Genomic DNA, 25,476 nt, shown 5'->3' with positions numbered 1-25,476 from the left:
GAGCACTTCATTTGTGTCAGCAGCTCAGATTTATCTGAACTACTGACCCCACCCCCAACTCCAGGAGTGATGTCCAAATTATGAAATGTGCGTCATGTAGCGGGTGGATGTGACTCCCCTCGTTGAGACCTGCTGTTAGACGGAGCAGAGGAGAGAAACTGAGAGAGCGATGTAAACGACCTGCGCGCTGGTATTTGACGTGGTTTTTTTTCTTCCCAAAAACAAATAATTTTTAAAATATTTGTATGAAACAAATATTCGTAAAAAAAAAAAAAAAACAACCCACTATTTGTGCTTTGCATTCAGGCACCACCCTACTCTCTAGATTAATAAAGTAAATCAAGCAGCTTTTTTTTTTTTTTAGATTTTATTGCAATTAAGGCAACATACATCCACTACTACAAAATAAAAGAAATTCAAGCAATTAATGCTGATCATCCTTTTACTTCATATTTAAAGTCACTGTGTGTAGAATTTCAAAATATTTTTTTGGCTTCTGTTAAAAAATACACTTTGGCAGACAGAGATGAATCAGTTATCGTTAGGATGGTTTTATTAATCTACAAACAAAACTTAATCACATAAGAAAGAATACACACTATGGCTTTAAATGAAGAAATAAATACATATTTGGTTAAGAGTATGTTGCAAACTACAATAGTTCACTCTTCAGAAACACAGCAGACTTTATCTTCTACGTGGCAGCTGATGATTATTCTCCGCTGTCTTTTGTCTGGTAAATGAGTAGATGAGACAGATTATCTGTTAGAAGTTTCCCTCCTGTGAAAGTATTAATAAGATGCCTGTTTGTTACCTGACGCTGGCTGACTCACCTTGCCCATGTCACGACTCTTGACTTTCATCTTATTGATCTGGGACTCGGCGATGTCAGCGCGCTCCTCAGCCTCCTCCAGCTCGTGCTGCACCTTCCTCAGCTTCGTCAAATGAGTGTTGGCTTGCTCTTCCTGTAGGGTACCGAGTGACTGATTAATAAAAAAACTCTTGAATAATATTTCAGAGTGAGAGTCCACAGAAAAAAAAGTCACTCACAGCTTCTTCGGCCTGCCTCTTGTACACTTTGACCTTCAGTTGGAGTTTGTCTGCAAGCTCCTGCAGTCTCATCATGTTTTTCTTGTCCTCATCAGACTGTTTTTTTGATAAAAGAAAACAAATACTCCCCTCAAAATGTCCACATTTATTGACCAAAATGTCAAGTCTTTGCATAAGAAAGAATGAAGTTTACCTGATAGGTGAGCTCCTTAATCCTGCGCTCAAGTTTGCGTACCCCTTTCACAGCATCTGAGCCGTGTCTTTGTTCCGCTTCGAGTTCATTTTCCAGCTCTCGCACCTGCAAAAGAGAAATTATAATCTTGGAAAACACAGAGTTGACAACATCTCTTTAACTGATTGTGAAGTTTAAACAAACTCTGCTCATCCTTGCGTGTGATTTTTCAGCAGTGATTGTAACATTTTACATGATTACACACTTTCAGGAGCTCCTCTACCTGAAATAAATGGGTTTTTTTACCCTTGCTTCCAGTTTTTGGAGCTGCTTCTTTCCGCCCTTCATGGCCAGGTTCTCGGCCTCATCGAGACGCTGCTGCAGGTCTTTCACCGTCATCTCCAGGTTCTTCTTCATCCTCTCCAGGTGAGCACTGGTGTCCTGCTCTTTCTTCAGCTCTTCAGCCATCATGGCAGACTAGAAAATACACAAATGGTTATAAGATTGCTGCCTTTTTTTTCCCAGATGAAAAAAATAAAAATCCCACTTACACAGACTTACATCAGTGATCGCCTTCCTGGCTTTCTCTTCAGCGTTCCTGGCGGCTTGGACGCTTTCATCCATCTCACCCTGAACCTGAGACAGATCAGCCTCCATCTTTTTACGACTATTGAGCAGGCTGGTGTTCTGTAAGAAATGCAATACAGTATAATATTACAGCACTATGATGTATGTATGTGAGAAATTAGCTGCAGGCATTTCAAGTAGGCTGTACAGATGATTCACAGTTCGCGCCTTCATTCAGACAAACTGGACACTTGTACCTAAGTGGGTCACAGCACCACCTGCTTGATTGGTCTTTTGCTTTAGATTTTATTTATTTATTATTATTTATGTATTTATTGGGACCATGTACAGTGTTAAACATAAATGATACCATTTGATGTACTGTACCAGAGTTAGCTTATAGCTAATTTTCATTTGCAGTCCCTTAGGCAGGTCACAATTAATACATATAACAGTAAGTATGGCAAAAAATGGACCAGGGGTCAACAATTAGGTTCAAACATGAGCCAGTTTTTCAGGATTCTTTATTGGGGAGCAGTGGAAACACAGGGCTATATGTTTTCTTTATTTATTTTTAATTGATTGAAGAAAGAAAAGATTTATAACTGTTTAGGGGGTTGTATCTGAGCACAGATGTCATGTTTCACATTATGGTTAAAAGGGGCTAAAAGAGTTAAAGCTTATTTTAATACTCATTTGAAGGTGAATATTATATATATATATATATATTATACATGTTCTGTGTTGCACTTGGAGACTTTATCTGTCATTCACACACGATAAATTATAGCTGATTGAAAGTTCAGTTGGCATCAACACACTGTTTCTTTTTGACTACAGATACCTACAGTATCTGTGTTTGAGAAAGACAAATCTGTTCTGGTTGAGTCGGTTAATGGTGTGGAATTAAATCAGTGTTAGCATTCACACATTCAAATTTAATTTCTGGTCGGACTTAATCTCAGCAGCATGCGATGTTCAAACAGCACAGTGACACCATGGTTTTAATGCCTCTCCTGGTGGGATTTACATAAACGGCAACCTCTGGGGCTGAAAAATGAAGCCAATGCAGAAGTGCCAAAAGCAGTTCCTTGAATGGCCACTTGAGGCTCCAAAAGCGAGTCAATCCCCATAGACCCCCATGTTAAAATGCCCAACTTTACAGCAGAAATAAACATGTTTACAGTCTGGTACAAAAAACAGTTTTGGTCTCTGTAGCTAATTTCCCCTTTCATGACAACTGTACGGGGGGTGAATTTTTTTTATAACTCACCTGTTTAAGTTTTATTAAGCCGTAAAGTTCTGCATAATGAAGGACATGGCTGCTTTGAGTGACAGGTCCGCCAGCCGCTAGGTGGCTTGTTTCAGCCATTCGGCCCACCTCTTTGCCCATTTTTGATTGGCTGGGAGTTAGACAGAGTCACGTACTGCCAAGATGGCGACAGCTGGAGCGGCTCGCTTTGAGCTTCAAAACCGCTCTTCGGAAACCAACGGGTGACATCACGGTAACTACGTCCATATTTTTATACAGCCATTTTTTTATATCAACTATGAAAGTCCAAACTTTCAAAACCACTGAAACAGACCATTTAGATGTGAAATCATGCATAATTTAACACCTAACAACAAGCTTTGACAGTTTGGAGATGCATATGTATGTAGTCGTGCTTTATGTTTTCAGTTTGTAGCAAAAACTCATAGTTGAGAGAGGCCGTCTATGAGGCTACTTTTAAAAACTGATGATTTGAACCTGTGAGTGAAGCAGCTGCACTCTCTCGCTGGCGTCCAGCAGCTCCTGTTCTGCTAACTTGCGGCTCCTCTCAGTTTGTTCCACAGCGGCTCTGATTTCCTCCATTTCAGCCTGTATGAGGTTGCTTCTGCGCTCAGACATGCTGACCTGCTCTTTCATGTCATCGTTGTTTCTCAGGACGTCCTCCAGATGAATCTGAACCTCCTGAAATAGTAAAATAAAATCAGATCTTTATGTCCCCAAAGCAAATTCAGTCGGTCTTTAGATGTTCTTCTCTTACAAGGCTCACCTTCAGCTGAACTTGTATGTTTCTCAGTTGTTTCTGAGCCTCAGCTGCCTGCCTGTTAGCATGGCTCAGCTGAATCTCCATCTCGTTGAGGTCTCCCTCCATCTTCTTCTTGACTCTCAGGGCATCGTTCCTGCTCCGGACCTCGGTGTCCAAATTGCTTTGCATTGTGTCGATGATTCGCTGGCTGTTTCTCTTTAGCTGTTCGATCTCTTCGTCCTTCTCGGCTATCTTCTTGTCCACCTCGGACTTCACCTGGTTCAGCTCCAGCTGCACTCGCAGGATCTTGGACTCCTCGTGCTCCATGGAGGCCTGAGTACAGAGGTGGCATGCAGTCATAATGATCAGAGAAGGAAGAGTATGTATAAATATGATTTGTTTTCTACTCTTTACCTCCGCCTCTTCCAGAGCACTCTGGGCATCCAGCTTCTCCTGTTCAGTCTGTTTCTTTGATTTCTCGAGCTCGTGGATCGTTTTGCCCGTTTCACCTAACTGCTCAGTGAGATCCATTATTTCCTCTGGAACAAAAGGAGATGTGATACGTTTCTATCGTTTCCCTTCATGTAAAAGACATTTCCTAACATTTCTTATCAGATGCAAACATACGTTGGAGGTTTTTATTTTCCCGTTTGAGCGTCTCCACTTGTTCCAGACATTCTTCGAAGGCGTTCTTCATCTTGAAGTTCTCAGTGCCCAAAGAACGCACTTCTTTCAGAGCAGACTCCAGTTCTGCCTGACCTTCCTCGTATTTCTGCTTCCACTCGGCCAAAACCTAAAGGCAGACATTTTACAGTTGAATGTTTAAGCCAAAGATGTGACTTGCTCAGGATTATTTCAGAGAGAAGTCGGGTCAAACTTTGTTAATTTATTCTACAACAGAGATAAACAGCCAGTCATCAGTAGACTATTTGGTGTTGAGCAAATTAACTGTGTTAAATAATCATGAACATACAAAATCTGTAGCCCCTACTTTGTTCTTGGGTACCTGTTATACTCTGAAAAAGCAATTCAGTGCGTGATAACCTGAACTTTTTAGTTCTGTCATGGTTTTTCAAGCAATGTTGCACCAGGGAAGAGCAGCAGTAATGCTTTTATTCCCTGTTATGATAAAGAACTTAGTGGTTTTGGTGGCTTCGTGTAAAATTGTAAAATTAAAATTAATTGTAAATTTATTCACAAAATATTCACCTTGCAGGTTGCTGCTGTGACTGTCATGTGAAACCAGCCAATTATTCCTCATTCTTGAAGTCTTTTTTTCCTTCTGATAACTCATAAATGTCACCTTTGAGCAGCTTGCCCAAGTTTATTTTTGAGTTTGGAATGGGCAGATGTTTAGCCCTGGCGGCAGATGGGAAAAATAATACCCACTACGATGGCGGTCCTTATCATCAGTAAAGTACAAGTGTTTTCTTCTCTCCAGCCTCAGAGGGGCAGTAATAAGCTCAACACGGCCCGGCACACCAGAATGAGGCAAAGAAAACACCACATTTGAAAACCAAAAGTATGATCCATGGATGTATAATAAGAGCTGGATAGGGCGCCAGTGGAAGGGGTGGCCACTCGCGGTATTGCAGCGAAAAATCCCCCTGTGGCCCAAAAAGGATTTTCCCCATAGACCACCACTGTAAAAAAGACGCCTGTAAAACTGTTGACAGGAACTGCAAACAATGTCAATTATGACTCTTTCTATTATGAACTTTTGATCCATGGAGGTTTTATGTTTGTAAAACTTTAAAAATCCATGACATCATCACAATGTCTATGGGCCGAGCGGGAACTCCAGACGGGGCCAGCGGGGGAAACACTACTGGGCATATTCAGTGGGCCGCACAATGCGGAAGCAAACCCGGAAGCTAGAAACTTTTTTTGATGTATGCGCCAGGCGAGAAATTCCTCTAGGACTGAATGGGCGTCATTTTTAGTCCGGTATCCAGCTCTTATAATACATCCATGGTATGATCACATTACTTTTTTGTTGTCCGAAATTTCCCTGCACTCAGCCCTGAAAAAGGATGTGATGTCACATTTGTAGAGAAAGAATATCTCCATTTCCAAACACAGTGCAGCAGTGTTTTATTTGGTTCTATTGGCCAACGGTGCACATCTGTCTGGTCAAAGTTGAACAAAAGTGAACACTTGAATTTGTCCGTCAGACGGGCTTCAATAGAAGTGAATGGGAAATATATTTGTTGAATGGAAATGTCATGTAACCACATCTTTACTTGGACGAGACATGCAAATGTGAGATTTGATGTATCTGAAGTGTATTCAAACAGTATGTTTAGGTTTTACAAGAGATCTGGTAAACTTCCCCACCGCTGATCAAGTGCAGCTCAAAGCCACTTTCCTAAACTTTTCAATGGGAAGCATCTGTTCACAACTCACAAAAAAGTTGGTAAAAAGTTGGGCTGTGTTCCATGAGTCACCAACAACTTTCAGTAGAAATACTCCTGTATATCTGCCCCAGGTGTAAAGTACTTAAGTATGCTAAGATGCTGCACTTTACAGCACTCACTTGTTCAAATTATTAAATTATATGAAGTCTCAAGAGTAAAACCTTGTCAAAATTTCTCTGCTTCTTGTCCAAGGCGGCAGCAGCAGAATTGGACCGCTCAACGTCCAACATTAAGTCCTCCACCTCTCCCTGCAGCCGCTGCTTCGTCTTCTCAAGAGAAGAACATTTGGAGTTAATGGCCTCCACAGCTTCTTCTGCATCCTGCAGACGTAACGCCAGCTTCTTCCTGTAGGAGAACAGATACTGTGACATCACATGGGAGCCCGTTTTGTGTTGAACTGACTGTGGTGTTTGTTCTTACTTCGCCTCCTCGAGCTCCTCGGTGCGCTGGATGGCGTCGGTCTCGTATTTGGTTCTCCACTGAGCCACCTCGCTGTTCGCCTTGGACAGGCAGCGGTGCAGCTCAGCTTTGGCCTCCTGTTCCTCCTCGTACTGCTCTCTTAGCAGCTCACAGTCATGTCGAGATGACTGCAAACCGTGAGCCAGAGCATTTTTTGCCTTCAAAGAAACGACAGAAACAGCACAAACACTTAGCTACGTCTTTAAACTTTAAAACTTCGTGCTCGTCTCTTTAGTCAGACCTTACCTTCACCTCCTCCTCATGAAGTCTTTTCAGTTCCTCAATCTGCTGAATATAAGCTTGTTTCCCCCGAGTTAGCTGTGACATTAAGGAGTCTTTTTCCTCAAGCTGGCGAGACATTTCAGCTGGATGATAAATGTAATAAAAACGATTAGAGCCAACTTGTCTGTGTCTGTATGTGACTACTAGCTTTATTGCTCAGATATGCTAAAATATTTCTCACCATTTTCCGTCTGCAGCCGAGCTTTCTGGCTTGAAAGGTCGTTTATGAGTCTGTGATGCTCTTCCTCTTTGGTTTTTACCTCGTTTAGTTGATCTTCAAGTGAACGGCACATTTTCTCTAAATTAACCTTTAAATTTGAGAAAGAAAATATTTATTGCATCTCATCTATTGCAGCACACGTCTTACAGGACGTGGAACTGAACATCAAACATTTTACAACTAACCTTTGCTTTGGCCATAGTCTCCATGTTGCTTGATAAGTCATCCATTTCCAGCCTCAACTCGTTCTTCTCCTTCTCCAGTTTCTGTCTGACCCTCTGGATGTTATCGAGCTGTTCTCCCAGTTCAGCCACGCTGTCTGCATGTTTCTTGCGCAGAGCGGCGGAGGTGGCGTCCTGCTGCAGCGAACACTCCTCCAGCTCTCTGCGCAGTTTGAGGAACTCAGCTTCCCGCTTTTTGCTTATCTCTACCTGAGCGGCGGTGGCTCCTCCGGCCTCCTCGAGCCTCTCGGTGATCTCCTCCAGCTCCCTCGACAGATCACACCTCTGCTTCTCTACTTTGGCTCGGGTTGAGCGCTCAGCTTCAATTTCCTCCTCGGACTCCTCGATTCTGGCCTGCAGACAAGAGATTGCGATGATGTGATCTTGATGTAGCTTTGTAATATCACCTCACACCCAAGCCAGAGAGTGAATTCTTCACCTGCAGCTCTTTTATTTTCTTCTGTAGCTGTGCTCCGAGCGCCTGTTCGTCCTCTATCTTCGTCTGTAGCTGCGACAGCTCAAAGTCTTTCCTGTAAAATTAAGTGAGGTGAAGCCTTATGTTTATTTGAATCAAACAGAGAAAAGGCTGTTTTTTAATTAACTTTATCTGAATGTCAAAATGAACCTGTGCGACATAATAAGCTAAAACATTATCAAAAGAAAGTTGTACTTAACTAGGCAGTGTATAAAGGCTCTTTCCAAAATGGCGGAAACACGATACTGGGAGAAAGTTTCAAATTTCACTGAGCAATGAAAGCTAGAATCTAAACAATGGTGTATGTATATTTATATATAAAAAATCTCCCTCTCAACCCCCTCCCATGGGGGGTGGTGGTGTGTCTTCCTCAAGCTCGGGTCCTCTACCAGAGGCCTGGGAGTTTTAGGGTTCTGCGCAGTATCTTAGCTGTTCCTAGGACTGCGCTCTTCTGGACAGAGACCTCAGATGTTGTACCTGGAATCTGCTGGAGCCACTCTCCCAGTTTGTGGGTCACAGCCCCCAGTGCTCCGATTACCACTGGCACCACTGTTGCCTTCACTCCCCACATCTTTTCTAGCTCCTCTTTCAGCCCTTGGTATTTTTCTATCTTCTCGTGTTCCTTCTTCTTGATGTTGCTGTCGCTTGGGATTGCTACATCTATCACTTCTGTCTTCTTCTGTTGTTTGTCAATTAACACGATGTCCGGTTGGTTAGCCATCACCAGTTTGTCAGTCTGGATTTGGAAGTCCCACAGGATCTTGGCTTGGTCATTCTCAACCACCTTAGGAGGTGTCTTCCATTGTGACCTTGGGACTTCCAGCCCATACTCAGTGCATATATATATATATATATATATATATATATATATATATATATATATATATATATATTTGTAGGTTTAATAACACTATATTAAACTTAATTTTAAAAATATTACATTTTTGAGGAAACTTACTTTTTGAGCTTTTCATCCAGCTGCTGCTTCTCATTTTCCAGATCCATTATGGACTCTTGAGCAAGTTTCAGATCCCCCTCCAGCTTTCTCTTGGCTCTCTCCAGTTCCATACGGATCTTCTTCTCTTGTTCCAGCGAACCTTCCAGCTAAAAATCATAAGCGCTGTCATCACAGGCATCTTAACAATAGCACATAAAAACTATACTTATACCTTTAGCTATATGTGCAGTGACTCACCTCATCTACCTGCTGGTCTAATTTGGTTTTGGCTTTGGTCAGAGCGTTGATTTTATCCTCTTCTGACTGCAGGTCATCCAGTGTTTGCTGATGGGCTTCCTGCAGGGCTTTCTTCTCTTTGGATAGTTTGATGATGTTCTCATCTTGGCTCATGACTTCTTCAATCAGGTTTTTCACCTTCAATCAACAGTAAGAGCTGTGTTGACAAATCTCTTTAAACGTAATCATACAGAAATGGTAAGCAGCATAAAACACATGATATTACCTTGTTTTCTACAGCGTGTTTCTCCTTCTCCACTTTGGCTAAGGTGAGCTCTAAGTCGTCGATGTCCCTCTTCAGCTCAGAGCACTCGTCCTCAAGTTTTCGCTTCTTGGCGGTCAGCTCAGCATTCACCTCCTCCTCATCTTCCAGTCTCTCTGTCACCTCCTTCAGCTTGGCTTCCAGTTGGATCTTGCTTTTGATGAGTCCTTCACATCTCTCCTCTGCATCCAGCAGGTTATCTGACTCCTGAAGTTTGTGCACCAATATTACAGTTAAACATCCAAAAATACAAACTCTTATTAACCCATCAATGCTTTGGTTTAACTTACTGCCTGGACTTGGAGGAGGAGATCATTCTTCTCTTGTACAATAGAGACCATTTTCTCTTCAATCTCCCTCCGCCGGTTTTCTGATTTAGTCAGGTCTTCTTTGAGCTTTGTGAAATCCACCTTCATTTGGGCCATTTCCTTCTCAGCCTCAGCACTCTTCAGGAGAGGTTTGAGCTTAAAGTAGAGCTTCATCCATGGCCAGTGTTTGACATTCATGAAGGAGCGGAAGTTATACTGGATAGTGTAGATTGCCTCCCTGTCAATGTAAACGCAGGGTAAGTTTATTCTGCAAGATTCAGGTTGGATGGCACTATTTTTCTTACTGCGATGGGCAAGATTTTAACATTCCTGCTGATTGAAATGATTTCCCATACTTCCCCTCCTCCTTGATTTCTGGTGTTCCATCAGGCAACAGATAGTGCTAAACTGCATATATTTTACATTACTGCCAAACATTTTCCACCATGTTTCAGATTTCTGAAGGTTTTTTTCTTTTCTTTCAGGCAACATGCGACCAACAAATCTGTCTTCATTTTTGTCAAAGCTACATTATTGCTGCATCACCACCCACCATTGAGAACACTGAGGTCATGTCCTTGGTAATATTTCTGGAAATTTGGGGGTTTAATGACATGAAGAGGAAATTCAATTCTACAATTACACACATATTATAAATGCTGAGTTTTTAAAATTATGATTCTGGTATTATTTTTATTAAATTTGATGGTTTTTACGCAAAAAAAAAACCCTAATTGAAGAGTCAATCTCAAAGATCTCGTTTCATTCTCTTTGGCGGCACCACATGGCGTTAAGCAGTAATTGCAGGTGTGTTTTTGGACCTCGCTCGACTTTTCTCCCAGAGATCCAAACAGTGTTATCGTGTGATGTCATGCTAGCCTACCCTCTCTGGCGGATCAACCACTGGTTGATGGAAAATGCGTCACTAAATGCACCGCTTGTGATCTGAATGCATGGCGGGAAAGTTGCCACCGACACCTGGTTTGAAATAATCATAGTACTGCAAATGCAAGAACTTTCATCAGCGGGCCATAGGCTCAATCACCATATTCTTACCTCACTCGGTGATAGATAGTGACTTGATAGATATATATTTAAATGAAAATCTTTGAGATTATAACTTAATAAATTAAAATAATTTAGTGTTCTCCACCTGAAACCAGACCACAATGTACAGTACAGAGTTAAAGCTGAGTGTGAAAGTTGATTCTTGACCTGTTTACAGTATACAGTATATAAATAACTATAAAAAAAAACTATATACTATAAATAACTATATAAATTACAGAAAATCACAAAAAGCATGTTATGTCCCCTTTAAAAGCTCTGCAGAAAGCTAGTAAGTGAACCTTGAGTTCAGATCATTTTGTCAAACTAGGGAGATGAGATTAATGGAAACAATTAAATTAATAAATATAATATTACATTTGTGATTTTACTTTAATATATTCAGAGAATGTTTCAGAGTTTGGTTGGGAGCTTGTCAAAAATGACTTTGGTGGGTGGGTTTCTGCTGGTGGTATTTGGACCTCAGTATTTCTTGGCTAAAAAGCAGGTCTAGTTGCCTTTGACATATTATTATCGACTATATTATATCAACTTTATAGCAGTAAGAATGTTTACTTTCGGGCCATCATCTTCTGGTACTCCAGCCGGACGAGGTATCCGCGACACAGCGCCTGAGTGGACATCACGACCTGCGCTAACCGCTCATCTCTCATTTCCTCCAAAGTGCCCAACAGACCTGCTTTAAAAAACACCTGAAATCACAGGTAAAGTATTTGTCTTTTATGCACATTCACTCTTAATATCTCCAGTACAACTAGCATCTCCACCAGTGCGCTCAAACAAATGAAAACCTTAGTGTGTCCAAACTTGTACTGCGTGTGATCCACATCAATGGAGCCCAACAGTTTCTCTGCAGCTTTCTTGTTATCCATAAACCGTCCCTCTGGAACAGCGCTGGCATTAAGAATCCTGTATCTGTAAAAGGAATTAACAGATCTGAACATGAGATCAAAAACGATGAAATATTTACATGTAAAGCTTTATTTACCTCTGCTTGAAGTCCCCGTACAAAAGTCTGCTTGGAAATCCTTTCCTACAGATCCGGATGCCCTCCAGCACACCGTTGCAGCGTAGCTGATGGATCACCAGGTGGTTTTCCATGACACCTGTGATGAAGGCAGGAATTTGTTTTTATCCAGGTCATTTTATATGGTATAAACCTCATAATGTATTATCAATGAAATATAATCACGGTGTACAATTTATGAGAGGATTATCAAAAGTGACCTGGTGTTTTTGTCTCATTTGGTATCAGGCACCGCACAAAGTGAGGATGAGTGGTTCTCAGATTGGTCATGAGCTTCCCCAGATTCTCCTGTAAGAAAATGTACATGTGAACATGTCTGTCGAGCGTTTTCTAGTTTTGTTTGTTGTTTCTTTTTTTTGCTTGTCAGAAAAGCAATGAGCAAAACAACAAAGAGGTTTTAACTCCATTCAGTTTGTGAGGAAGAGATTATGTTTCTAGTTCCAGTGTGGTGATTTTAATAAAGATAAACAATATTCAAATGTTTTAAATTTTGTGATGTCAGAAAAAAAGTCTCTTTATGTCTTTACCCTGAACAGAGCTGACACTGTTTGGAAAGACGCTCCCTTCTTCTTGGATCCTTTCTTGGTTCCTCCTGCAGCTGGATCTGCATTGATGATGATTTTTTTTTTCCCTCATTAGCATCACCACTCTGTTTTTTTTCTGCTTTCCACAATTATGCAGTACAAATGACAGTAAAAACTAACAATAATTGGGTGATAAGTAAGGATGCTGCTGGCAAGAAATGAGGACTGCTAATAAATGATTATGAAATGTAAAGTTACCATCTGTTCCAGAGAAGCTTGCATAAAACATTGCCAGTATTTTGACTGAAGACTTCTGGTACAGCTGGACCACAGATTCGTTCAGCGGGTCTTTGTTCTTCTCCAGCCAGCCGGTGATGTTGTAGTCCACTGTGCCAGCGTAGTGCACCAAGGTGAAGTGAGCCTCAGGCTTGCCTTTCACTATTTTGGGCTTCAAGAAGCAGCTGTTCTTGCCAAGATGTTGGTCATACAGTTTGTTCTTGAAAGAGGTGTCTGTTGATTTTGGGAACATGCACTCTTCCTCGAGGATGGAGAAGATCCCCATTGGCTACAGAACAAACCGCTTTTAATTAATTCATAACATCACAGTTGCAACAATTAAAGAATGGCTGATGATTTTCTATATTGTTCTTATTGTTAACAAATCTCATGTGCAGAGCCAAACCAACAATGAATTGATCAACTTAGTAGACCTCCGTTGTTGCCCAAAACCTATTAAAAACACATCAGTGAGCCACACCACTGCACTGAATGACATGTTCCTTTACCACGAATATTGTGGTCACATTAGTTTGTTTAGAAACGGCTCCAAAGACTAATAACAGCGTTCACATTTTCAGTCCCTGGAGAGTAGTTCATTGAGCATGTCTGGGACACGGTTCTGTTTACAGAGTTTCATTAGTTTGTTGTGCTACAAATCACAGCTTCTTGACTTTGATATGTAACACACAGAACTACTCTCTGGAGACTCAAAACGTGATCACTGTTATTAGTCTTTGGAGCCGTTTCTAAAAAAAAAAAAAACAAACATACCCAAACTCTTCATAGTGAAGGAACTAGGGCAACAGTGTTTTTAATAGTTTTTGGACAACAACTGAGGTCTATGGCACAGATATATGCACATGACATTTTTTGACAATAAGAAAAATATAGAAAATTACCAGCCTTATCTTTTAACTTCCTTTTAGGCTAATACTTAAAATTACACAGTACCTTCTCAATGAGCTCAATGCAGGCTGCCAGGTCCATACCAAAGTCAATGAACTCCCACTCAATCCCTTCCTTTTTGTATTCTTCTTGCTCCAGTACAAACATGTGGTGGTTGAAAAACTGTTGCAGCTTCTCATTGGTGAAATTAATGCAGAGTTGCTCCATGCTGTTATACTGAAGATAAACAGAACAAATACTGAAAAAATATACTTTTTCAAATAAGTATTCAGTGAGCCAGTGGAAAAAAACACCAACACACAGAATTTAAAACACTTACATCAAAGATTTCAAAACCAGCAATATCGAGAACTCCAATGAAGTGTTGTCTGGGTTGTTTTGTGTCCAGCTGCTGGTTAATTCGTATGACCATCCACAGAAACATCTTCTCATAGACTGACTTTGCAAGTGCACCAATGGAGTTGTAAACCTAGAAAGAGGTTAAGTTCAGGACAGACTAGTTTCTTCATCTACATACAGTGCAGTCAGAAAGTCTTTGTTGGTTCTTTACTCTGGAGCATTAATATGAAGGATCAAACAGACAGACCAAACGGTAGGAACTGAAGCCCTTTTTATTCACAGTCCCCTAATTTTAGGGGGCAGACTGCTTTGACAAGTTAAAGCTACAGTGTGGGACTTTTGTCTTGCCCTTTTGGCAGCGAGAGTTATTACAAAAACACTTTCAACGAGCTTACGTCATTGGCTCCGCTGTAGCCTTCTCCATCGCTACTGTTGCGGCTGTAAAACGGTGGATAAATTTGTTTTGAGCGTCACACAACCACCATGAAATGACTCGTTTCACTGTCAAAATTTGATCCATTCAGTCTGATAACATTTGGAAAGTCTAGAAGAGCCACATGATTAGATTATTTTATCCCCATTCGAGTTAGCAGAGAGCTAACCAGAAGTTATCCAGCTCAGCTAGTCTGTAGTGCGCATGTTCTGCACATAGAGCATGCACAGTATACATTCATGTGGCCATTGCAATATAAATGAGCAGGAGAAATGTGGAAATCAGTATTGACAAGATTTTTTTGAAGTAGTCTTACCTGCTGAACACTTTGTCCTTTGGTAACGTACTCATTCCCGACCTTTACTCTGGGATAACAAAGGTTTTTCAGCAGATCAGCAGAGTTCAGGCCCATCAGATATGCTGCTTTATCAGCTTCTGTACAGAAAGAAAAATAAAGTTTTATATTTATACCTGTTTTCTTTACATTCATGACAGCATAAAGTTTAATGGAGGTCCTTACCTTCAGTGCCATCGGGCTCTGCCTGCTCCTCCCGCTGTTTCTGCTTGAACTTCATGTTCCCATAATGCATCACAGCACCAGTCAGCTTGTAGATGGACATTTTCTCATCAGCAGTGAAACCCAGAATATCAAAGGCCTCCTGTGTCATAAAAGTCAGATTTAAATCTGCATTAATAGATATTTTGGCCACTTAAGGGCAGTGGAAACAAGTTTGATATATTTAATTTGTTAGCAAACAGTTGCTTATTTCCACATCCAGCAGTTACGGAGCAACATTATCATTCATTTGGGGTCATGTTTCTGTCAACCTGGTGAATTTAAGTCCAATATTCACTCTCTTTTAGCTCTGTTTATTGCTCTCTACCAACTCCTGAGGGAAATATCTGACTCTTTAGCTGATAAATGCTCCACTATGTTCACCAGCTAGTCTACAGCTAACTGCATCTGTTGCCGTTTGGTGCTGAGCAGGTAGTGTACAGTGGCTTTTTAGAGCTTTTTCTCTGAAAACAGAAAACAGACCACATGAGTTCACTCACATCTGTAGCCATTAACTCCTCAGCGTCGTTTATGCTTTTGACGCTGATTTCCCCTTGACTGATGAAGGCAAAGTCGTAGGGGTTGGTGGTGATGAGAAGCAGATCTGAAGTGAGAGAAATCAAGTTAAAGTTCTGTGTGCATTAAAAGAGAAAGAGAATAATGAAATTATGAAAAAGTGATTTATCAGATTACCAATAAGTTCAGGCTTCTTGTTGCAGGTAAGTTGATAAAAAATATGATAACTCCTCTCAGCTGCCAGCTGAAATGACACTCTTGATTTCTCTAGCAGATCTTTGTGTAAGAAAAGCAAACATTATATGTCTGTTGGGGCAATATATAATCTGTCTCAGTTAATATACAATAAAACATCTGTATTAACTTACATGTTTCAATATCTGCAGATGACAGTTTACCAGTCGTGCCAAAGTGTATTCGAATAAATTTACCCTATTCAACAAAAAAGTGACATCTTTACTCTCTGTGTTGAACAAATTCCTGGAACATCAAATCAAACCGAAGTCTTTCGAGCTGACTCACAAAGCGGGAAGAGTTGTCATTCCTCACAGTCTTGGCATTCCCAAAAGCTTCCAGCAGCGGGTTGGCCTGGATGATTTGATCCTCCAGAGTCCCCTGATGAAGAGCAAACTTGTAAATCTGACACCCACTCCTCTCCAGAATAAACAAGAGGCTGCCTGTCAAACACCTGCGTCAGCCTAACCTTCATTTTACTGTTCATCTCCTTCTTCTTGTCTGCAGACACTGCGATTGTCGCAAAGTACTGAATGACACGTTTCGTGTTGACAGTCTTTCCTGCACCTGATTCTCCTCTAAGCAAGAGAAGAAAAAGACATATTTCAACTTTTGGTTGTTTTATCTGTCAGAACTTCTTCCACAGATGTACAAAATCTGTGCTGCTTACGTGATAAGTATAGACTGATTTTCACGATCTGGAGGACAAAAGAAAAGAGAGTAACATGAGAGAGGTAGAAGGTAAATTATGATCATTCAGTTGAAGTGATTTTGGCCTGCTGCTGTACCGGTGAGCATGAACTGGTAGGCGTTATCAGACAGGGCGAAGATGTGAGGAGGAACTTCCATCCTCTTCTTCCCTCTGAAGGCCTGGACCACCTCTGGGTTGTAGACCGGTAGCCATTTGTAGGGGTTCACAGTGACACAGAAGAGTCCAGAATAGGTCTGCATGGAAAACACAGTCACATGCGTTTTTAAATCACAGGACGTGGGGAAATTCAGCATCATTGACATGTTGTGTCATCCCTTAACTGAATGCTCGATCAGACTTTTAAAAGGAAGCTTTTTACATTCATGATCAGGAGAGGAGACAGAAGTGAGGAAGAACTGCAGGATGTAATGGTGTTGAAAGAAAAACAAGGAGAAAGTAAAGAAGATGCAACTGATTCAAGATCGAAAGAAAGAGTTGAAGGAGGAAAGAGAAACACATAGAGGCAGCCCAGTAGGGATGTGCAGAGAGCCCAGTATTTGTATTTGCATCTGTATTTGTTAAGGCAGCAAAATTATTTGTATTTGTATTTGTATTTGTATTCGAATAAAAAGTGGAAAGAGGCTTAAAAATCCTGCTTTTATATTTATTACACTTGTAATTTTAGAAAATTAAAGTGTTACAATAAGTGTTCATGAATAAACTACTTTACGAAGGAGGTCCCCACACCAGGTCTCAAACTAGAGTCTCCCAGACCATAGTTATACGACTGCACTGACTACTGAGCTAAAACTTTACTCATCGACTCATTGCAGACCTTTGAGTATTTATACACCCATAACACAGAGACAGCACACCGTGTATTGTGTGGTGCAACTTCAAAGGTGATTCTTGCTTTGCAATTTTCATTTATTGCCTATTTTTTACAACCTAACTTTGTGGAAAGGAGAAGGGAAACAACAGATTATGGAGTCTCTTGGGACCCACCCCTGATAGAGGAGAGAGACTGAGGTAATGATGTGACCGACCTGCAAACTGGCATTTGACATGTTGTTTTTTTTTTCTTCCCAAAAACAAATAATTTTTAAAATATTTGTATGAAACAAATATTCATATAAAACACACTATTTGTGCTTTGCCAAATAATGTATTTGTATTCGGGCACACTCCTACAGCCCAGGCGTCAGGTGACGGAGCGACATGAACAAATTCAAAGCAGGAGGTAAAACTGGTCAAATATGACTTACACCTGTATCTAGATGAATTACCATTCTGGTAAATATCTTTAAAAGCACAATCTGTTTGCAAAATGTCCAAAATGCAGATCCAAATGTACACTAAAGGGCATCCCCACCAACAAAAGTCAAAGCACAAGATTGAAACCTGCTATAAAAAGATTTACAGGTCTTTGAATACAGGCACTAACACACAACAAGTCGATTAACGTGATGTTTTCGTAAGCTGTGAAAATGTAGTTGACCTCAATAACTTAACCTTGACGAAATAGGTGAGACGCTAGCCAAGACGTCACAAAGAACACATCAACCATCTGTACAATTACAGCAGGGCCGGCAGTAAAGGCACCTGCTGATTAGATCTCTGGAGCTGAGAGAGGAAACCCTTTTCAAAATGTAAAAATTATAGTCAGGTTGGGTCCCAGAAAAATCTCCCTTATTTTCAAAGCCTAATGTTGAAAGGTATGCTTGAGATGTCAGTGATACATTTTCAGTACAAACAATGTATATGTTCATATTACAAAGATTTGTAATAAGCATCAAACCTGATTTGGGAATTGAGTTTGAGACTTTCATTTATGTTTTTCTACAGTTGATGGTCAACTGAGTGGATTTATTGTGTTTTTCTAGCTTTGATGAGGCAACAGGGACATCAATTTTGGCAAGATTGACCTCTTAAAGCACTTAAAAAGATTTCATTAAACCCATTTCATTGTGATTTCATTATGGAACTTCAATGGAAAAAAAGTGGAATTATCGCCCCACAACCAGGTTTTTGTCCACATATTTAAAAGAATGCCAAATATTAAGTTCTGGCTTACACATTAAATGAATCCATACTGTGTTTATCTGACTGGCATCATATTCTGTGATAGACTTACATAGATCATCCATGCTGCGTAGCGCTCCTTGAGGTTGAACAGCACCGCAGGCTCATGTAGGTGCGTCATCATCACCATGTCCTCGATCTTATCGAACTTGGGGGGGTTCATGGGAAACACTTGGTCCTCTTTGACAGTTAAAGTCTAGGAAAAGAGGAACAGAAATGTGTGTTATTAAAACATTGGCAGAAAATAAACAGAAGGTTGAGACAAATGAGGGTATTCAAAGGCCAAAAGGACACTTAAATGGTCTTTACGAACTTTAAAAACATAATAAGAACTCTTTTGGTGACCGCAGCAGTGTTTAGAGCTTCAGGCGACACTAAATGTCTCTATTGAGAGCCAGACTAATAAAATTTTGCAGGTTCTTTATTGCAGGTTTTACAGACAGACACCCTGAAGCTGTGTAAAATCCTTCCATATCACACTGGAATAACATCATGGTCAGACATCCGATATTAAAGAAAAGCCATATTCACCGGCTGTGTTCAGTGTCTAATAAAAGCTATGAATCAGAGTCCACCCACTCTGTCATCCATGGTCTTGACAGTGACTTTGTCATCTGCCTTGTCCTGGATCTCAGCCTTGACGTACAGCTCTTTCTCATCGCTGACAAAGCACGCCGTCCTGCTGTCAAACGGCCGAGACTGAGCCTCCATCCTCTCCTTCTCAGACTTGCGGAGGTACTGAGCAGCCGCCCCGAAGATCGCCATTTCCCCGTCTGTGCTCATTTTCTCCTCCTGAATCCAAGAAAAAGAAGCTGTTATATCATTTCATACAGTGGAAAATGTTTGAAATTTAATCTAAAAAATCCATTATACTCACCCACTGATTGCACCAGTGTTTACCAGGAAGTACTGTAGAGGAATATAACTGAAGTTTGACAACAATCCTGCACAGTGGCTGTTACTGTATATACTGAAGGCCCTTTTTATATCACACCATTGTCCTTGGTGTGAAGCAGCCTTCTTCCTTTACATGGTCATGCACTGGTTGAGTTACACGAACCTGTTGCTCATGGTGGATAAGGATGGATCATGGATTAAGCAAAAGGTGCAGCACAGTTATATATAGCTTTTTCACTATAACATGTCTCTATTGAACAATCTTAAATGCACGATAACATTTTTTGCTATTAAAGTTTATAATGGAGAAACGAATGAACGAGCATTTATGGAAATTGCCAGACAATCCTATGAAGTAGAGCTGCTTTTAACTGCTTTTACAAAAAACATTCATCTTTACAAGACATTTGGTCGCATATTTGGCCTTTATGGTTATTTTTTCAAGAGCGAGTAAATGGGTTTTCTCTATGACGTGAAATGTCAAAATTTCAATGCAAACCATAAAGTAGTAAAGCATCAAAAACTCCTCATCAGAAACCAAAGAATCCTGCACGCTGTCCATCACTTGAACTTTTATACTTTAATAACATGACGGCTACTGAACTGCAACACCTGAAATATGCAACAAACTACACTCATCACTTTAAATGACCATGCTGCTACAAGACAGAAATAGTCTCCCTCTCCTTTAATCGTGTACCGTCATTGCACAATCACTGTTTTTCACTATTTGTATTGCTGCTTTGATATACGCCATAGTCATAGTATCTAATATTTTTACTCATACGCTGTATATTATATTATATTTCTTTATAACTTTTAAATTCCTCATCTGCAGCCGTTTTTCTTGTCTTTTGTTTCACCTTTTATCTTTATTGTTTATCTTATTATTACTGTGTGTGATTAGTTTTGTCTGCGGACACTGTGCCGAGCCTCATCTCAAGCATTTTATTGTACAGATGACATGTTATTCTACATGAATGACAAATAAAGTTGAACTTGATCTCGTCTCAGTTCTGAAATCTTCATCAGGCAAAATTCATACAAGCGTGTGTGTGTGTGTGTAATAATTAAATGTCAACAAGTCAAATAATAAGACAGACAACTGCAGTAAAAACAAGATAATGACACTTGATTCTACAAAAAAACATCTAGAAAGAAGCGGATGTGTATTAGAAATAAGTGAAATAATCTCACCCCACTTGTCTGTATTTTAGGCATTATATAAGAAATATTTCTTAGGACACATTAATAAACTATGCAATTTGTTAGATAAAAATTTTTATTTGCTGAATTCAGGACTTTCCTGCTTTTTAAATTATATTTTCGATATTTGTTTCATACTTTCATTTTAGACTAAAATCACTTTATATTCTATGTTTCAATTCTGCAAAATGCATTGTGATTGTTTTGGTTTTCTTCTATTGTAACCAACCTCAATGCGTATTTCCACCAGCAAATTAAAAAAGATCAATCGCTTTGACATGATGCTGCAAGTTATTTTTACTATCCTTAGGATGTCGTCCACATTCAAAAAAAACTAAGCTATATATTCCCTTTGATTACCCATCGCGTTTTAAAGGTCTTAAAGGTGCTATTTTTGTGGATAAAGCAAACTGAGGTGATTAGTACCCGGAGACGAAAAGGCAGACAGCCTTTAAAAGTGGATTTGAAGAGGATTGATTATATTCCTTTTAGAGGATTATTGCAGGCAGCTGGTACGGAAGTAAAGGCCATCAAAGCCTGAGTGGGATACACTCGTTTTAACAATGAGACTATGGCAGCCGTCCAAAGTAAACAGTCCGTTGTGAGAAGTACATTGTTAGTCATGTGACATTTCAAGTGAAGCTTTCGTCGGAGGTTATCAAGTCATGTAACCGTAATGTCACAGCAAGGTGAGGTAAGGGACAGGATTTTAACATAGTGTCTGAGTGGCTTTGCCAGCAGGTTTAGGTTTCACTTATATTGGTATCAGCTGGACACCAAACATTTCATCCATCACGTGTCTTTGATCTCACTTGTATATCGAGCCATTTTCCATCCAAAGTGCTTATAAAATCATACAACACCAAGGAAGATACAAACCTTTTAAAGAATTATTGTCTGTTAGAAGTCATATAAAAACTTGATCACCTGTGGAACAAGGACTTTTATTCAAGAATAGCTTAAAGGTTACAGAAGAGGAAAGCAGACAGCTGGAGAGTTGAGTCCTGAGGCAGCAAGTAATACATTTTTCTGTAGTGGTAAATAAAAAAGTGGATTAGATATAATCCCTGTTTTGAGAAGGTAAACCTCCACTGATATTAAACAAGACTAGGGTTTTACACTTGGTTGAGGTGGAAAAGTTGGTGTATTGATAAAAACAAAATTTTAAATAGTGCAATTAGTGAATCAATGATGATGTACATGAAGCATGTGACTTAAACGTCCACTGAAGAGACAAAAACATAAGATCTGTGAGGAGACTGTAACGTTCCTCAAATCAATACATGCAACAAAGAGAAATGTCATATTTTCACCACGTTTCCACATGGTTTTCCATCGTTTGAGCTTTGACTGCCGCTCTCTTCTTTTGCAACGGTTTAATGGCACCGACTGGAGAATCAGCTGTTTATCTTGATGAACCAACTCCTATAACTACATCATAGGAACAGTCGGTAAAAAAAGCACATTTATTTCCATTCTCTTTTGTCAAATTTGTTGAAATTCAGTAAAAATTTGTGCTACATTTGACGCTTGGCTTAAGACTCACAGCTAGTGGCTTTGCTAGGCTATACATAGGCAGAGTGGAGCTTTAAAGCTTCCAGGAACAGCACTAGACTGTGAATCCAATTTGACATAATGGCCAAACCGTGAAATCCCAACTTCCGGGTCCGACACGTGATGCGCACTGGCCCAAAAAGTCGTCATTGGAAAAGGAGCGGCTGTAAAATGGGAAACATATTTTTCTGAGCATCACAACTTCTGCGAAATAACTCGTTTTACAATCAAAATTTGATGAATTGTGTCCAATTCTGTCCCCATTCAAGCAAACGAGGAGCCAACCAGGGGTCAGCCAGCTCGGCCAGCAGAAGTCTTGCTGGACAAGGACTCTAGTGAGCACACTCTGGGCCCAAAAACACTGAAGCTAGAGGAAGCCTGCCAGGCTTTTCTAGGCTTCATGCACCACTGAGCAACTTTCAAGAATGGGTGCCATCTTTAAACACAGTATCCAGTTCTCCTTCTAAATGCTAAATGCTAATAACATGCTGACATTTAGCAGGTTTACCATGTTCACCATCTGAAATCACCAATATCTGCTTATTAGCATTAAACATTAAGTACAACTGAGGCTGATGGGAATGTCAATGGTGTTGCCATGAAGGTATTTTGTCATGAAGCTTTGACTTGCTGGTGGCTTTAGAGGAAAGGTCAGGGGATCACCAAAGTCAGTTGGATTCATCATGTGGGGACGATTGATATCTGTACCAAATTTAATGGAAATCCATCCAATAGCTGTTTAGAAATTTCAGTCTGGACACAAAGGTGGAAAAAATCAAAAAGGATAAAGTAAAGTAGATAATAATTTTCCTTTATTCTACTTTCCTTTATTCTACTTTTTCTTTTCTAGCATAGTCTTCTGTTTATTTTGTCTTTCTTCTCTAGAGTTCATGGAATAATGCTGCATATTAAACTGATATCACAGTACTGTATGTTGCTTGTATTTTTATAACTTCTTCAGAGCTCAAACAGTAATGCTGCCTGTGTAAATCATATATTTCTTATGAAGAAATGAAAGCACTGACAATTAAGATGAACTTTGTCAGTTTCTGCCCAGCAGAGAGTGCTGCAACCCATCAGTTATTTAGTCTGTCAGTCTACAAAAGGGAAAACAAACTTTGAAACCTGTTGCCTCTGATTTTATTAGCTGTTTACTGGATATAAAACAAACAGAATGCCAAGAAATAGCAATAGCAAAGGATCTAACCCTCCTTAGCAACACTGTTAGAGAACCCAACTGCTTTAAAAACACCGTAATAGCCACAACTCTGTCAGCCTGGTGAAAAGTCAATAAAATGACAAACTTCCAAATGTCACCTAGCTCACATAAACCTATTTGGCACAACCCAGATTTTCATGTTAAAAAGTTACCCATGACAAGCACCAAATGGAAGGAAAAAGGCATCTACACCATATCTTTGAAAATAATACTCTACTCAACTTCTAACAGTTAATACAAAAAGTATGGTGTTGGGTAGAGGCAATACTTACTATGCACCCAATGAAAGCTTGCAGTCAAAGCAAAAACAACATTTCCAATAACAGCCTTCAACCACCAACCCTATTGGACAGCATCAATAAAATTGCTAACTCAAACAAACCTTTGTCAAAATTAGACAAACTTCTATCTTCCACTGATCTCTTCCAATAAATAAATGGGGAAAAAATCTTAACATCAGCACCGATAATGACGTCTGGATTGAAATGTGCAAAAAATACCTTCAACATGTCCATGAACACTAACACAAGACTAATTCAATACATCCTACCATAAATCATAAATCATTGTGATATTGTTTTGTTGGATTTGTATTGACCAGTAATGATGCACACAACATGATCAAATTCTGTCAGTAAAAAATGCAAAATTTAATGAAATAAAGTTAATTTTACTTGTGTACTGTGCCCCCTTTCTGCCGTTGTTAAAAGTCTATTAAAATGCTAAATGTCTGGGAGTTATAAATACCCGCTAACTTAAAGAAATAATGTGTTAAATGATATTTTTCCACTTTAAAATCAAATAAAGGATGTGTATTGTTATGAATTAGGGGTGGCAATTAAATGCAACACATTTGCAGTAAGTACAAAAATTATTTATTGTAATTTGGAATTTTCACTAAATTAGCTCAGTATCACTTTAAGGCATTTTGAAACTGTCTTGTAAAGGAACTGTAGGTTATCAATGTGTCAGTTTGAGGCTACTCTCATAATATGAAACCATATCTAGGTCTTCAATTTTCAATACAGTCACAGTGAGGTTGTTTACCTGCTTTCAGCATTCCTTGTATCACATGTCATCACATTGTTTAGGTGTTATCAAATTGGTCGTATATAAATACAATTCAATGAAAATGACCAGAAGCGAGATTAAAGGGGTATTTTTTATCGTTATTTGACGGTAAATGTTTGGCAACTTTTGCTGCCAGACTTTTTATCAATTTTTTTACTATTTTTTTTTCACATTTTTTACATTAAATTGAGAGTTTTGCTGTAAAAAACAGAAAGTTGCCTTAATTTTACATTCAGTAATAGGATGTGTATTTTTTTAGTTTTTACATAGAATTCAATGTAGACCATTAAGTAATTGGAATCCTGTTAAAAAAAACCTATAATATTCCATTATATTAATTTACAGATTACAGCCTTTATTTTATGGTGAATATTTTTAATAAAAAAATAATTTACTGTGTTTTTATGGCATTTACACTCAATGTAGAAAAAACAAACAAAAAACTGTAAAAATAATACAGTAAATTTCTGTGAAATACTTTTTTTTTTCTTTTTTACAGTGTATTGTGTTTGCACAATTACCTGATATACCAGAGAGGATTGACCTTTGCCCCCTCATCAGTCACTATAAATGCTGTGCACACTTTCCTACTGATAAAGCACAGAAATTGGGGCTGATTTATTTCATATGATAACCAGCTTCAGTAGAAAAATAAAAGCAGGTAAAGCTGATGCATGTGAGATAAGAAGAAACCTTATCCTGTCAGTCATGATGATGCTGTCATATTCAGTTTTCTTGATCTAAAAAGGAAAGAGAGATCACTCAGAGGTTTGTATGCGGTTGTTTCTCTCGTCTTAAAACAGCAGATTGGTGTCTAGAAGATGTAAAAACCATTAATATTTGAGCTCTTCTTGGATTTTGCTTCCAGTGGGACATGCAAGTGCTTTTGATCAGAAATAAAATGGACAATGTAACAAAAATAGCTTTTTTTTCCCCTTTTCTTTCGGCTTTTATTTTGGAGCTACTTTGATCAGTGGTGACAGAATGAGGAGGAGAACATGCAAATGTTTTGATTAATTTATTAAAGTCCAAATTCTGAAACATTTTTTACCAACTAAACATTTAAAGGTGAGAGAAAAATTAAATTTACATCACAAACTGCATAATCAAAACTTGTAACTTCAATGATAAATTAAATCATGAGATATGAGATGAACATTACAGAAAGATTATTAAAGGACCACTGGGGTCT

The 25,476-nt window shown here is 39.3% G+C and overlaps 1 protein-coding gene across 1 annotated transcript; it reads right to left on the bottom strand.

The window, feature by feature from the left end:
- Positions 1-398: 398 nt before the first annotated feature.
- LOC121884047 (myosin heavy chain, fast skeletal muscle-like) lies at positions 399-19,120 on the bottom strand. The gene is made up of 39 exons (XM_042392581.1): positions 18,917-19,120; positions 18,390-18,533; positions 16,353-16,509; positions 16,235-16,262; positions 16,034-16,142; positions 15,853-15,945; positions 15,699-15,762; positions 15,508-15,606; positions 15,315-15,418; positions 14,779-14,917; positions 14,575-14,693; positions 13,806-13,955; positions 13,532-13,702; positions 12,560-12,866; positions 12,305-12,381; positions 11,978-12,065; positions 11,739-11,856; positions 11,542-11,665; positions 11,306-11,442; positions 9,665-9,920; positions 9,339-9,581; positions 9,074-9,250; positions 8,837-8,982; positions 7,843-7,933; positions 7,368-7,757; positions 7,144-7,270; positions 6,927-7,045; positions 6,642-6,838; positions 6,383-6,566; positions 4,432-4,597; positions 4,219-4,343; positions 3,829-4,137; positions 3,540-3,743; positions 1,784-1,909; positions 1,529-1,699; positions 1,244-1,348; positions 1,051-1,146; positions 834-965; positions 399-733 (listed from the first exon to the last, which is right to left on the bottom strand). Exons 1-39 carry the CDS (start codon positions 19,118-19,120, stop codon positions 713-715), a joined length of 5,817 nt encoding a protein of 1,938 aa, XP_042248515.1. The 3' UTR covers positions 399-712.
- Between the last annotated feature and the right edge of the window lie 6,356 nt (positions 19,121-25,476).

Source organism: Thunnus maccoyii, chromosome 18 (assembly GCF_910596095.1).
Source record: "Thunnus maccoyii chromosome 18, fThuMac1.1, whole genome shotgun sequence".
NCBI classification, from domain to species: domain Eukaryota; kingdom Metazoa; phylum Chordata; class Actinopteri; order Scombriformes; family Scombridae; genus Thunnus; species Thunnus maccoyii.
This window is presented reverse-complemented; position numbering and strand designations above follow the sequence as displayed.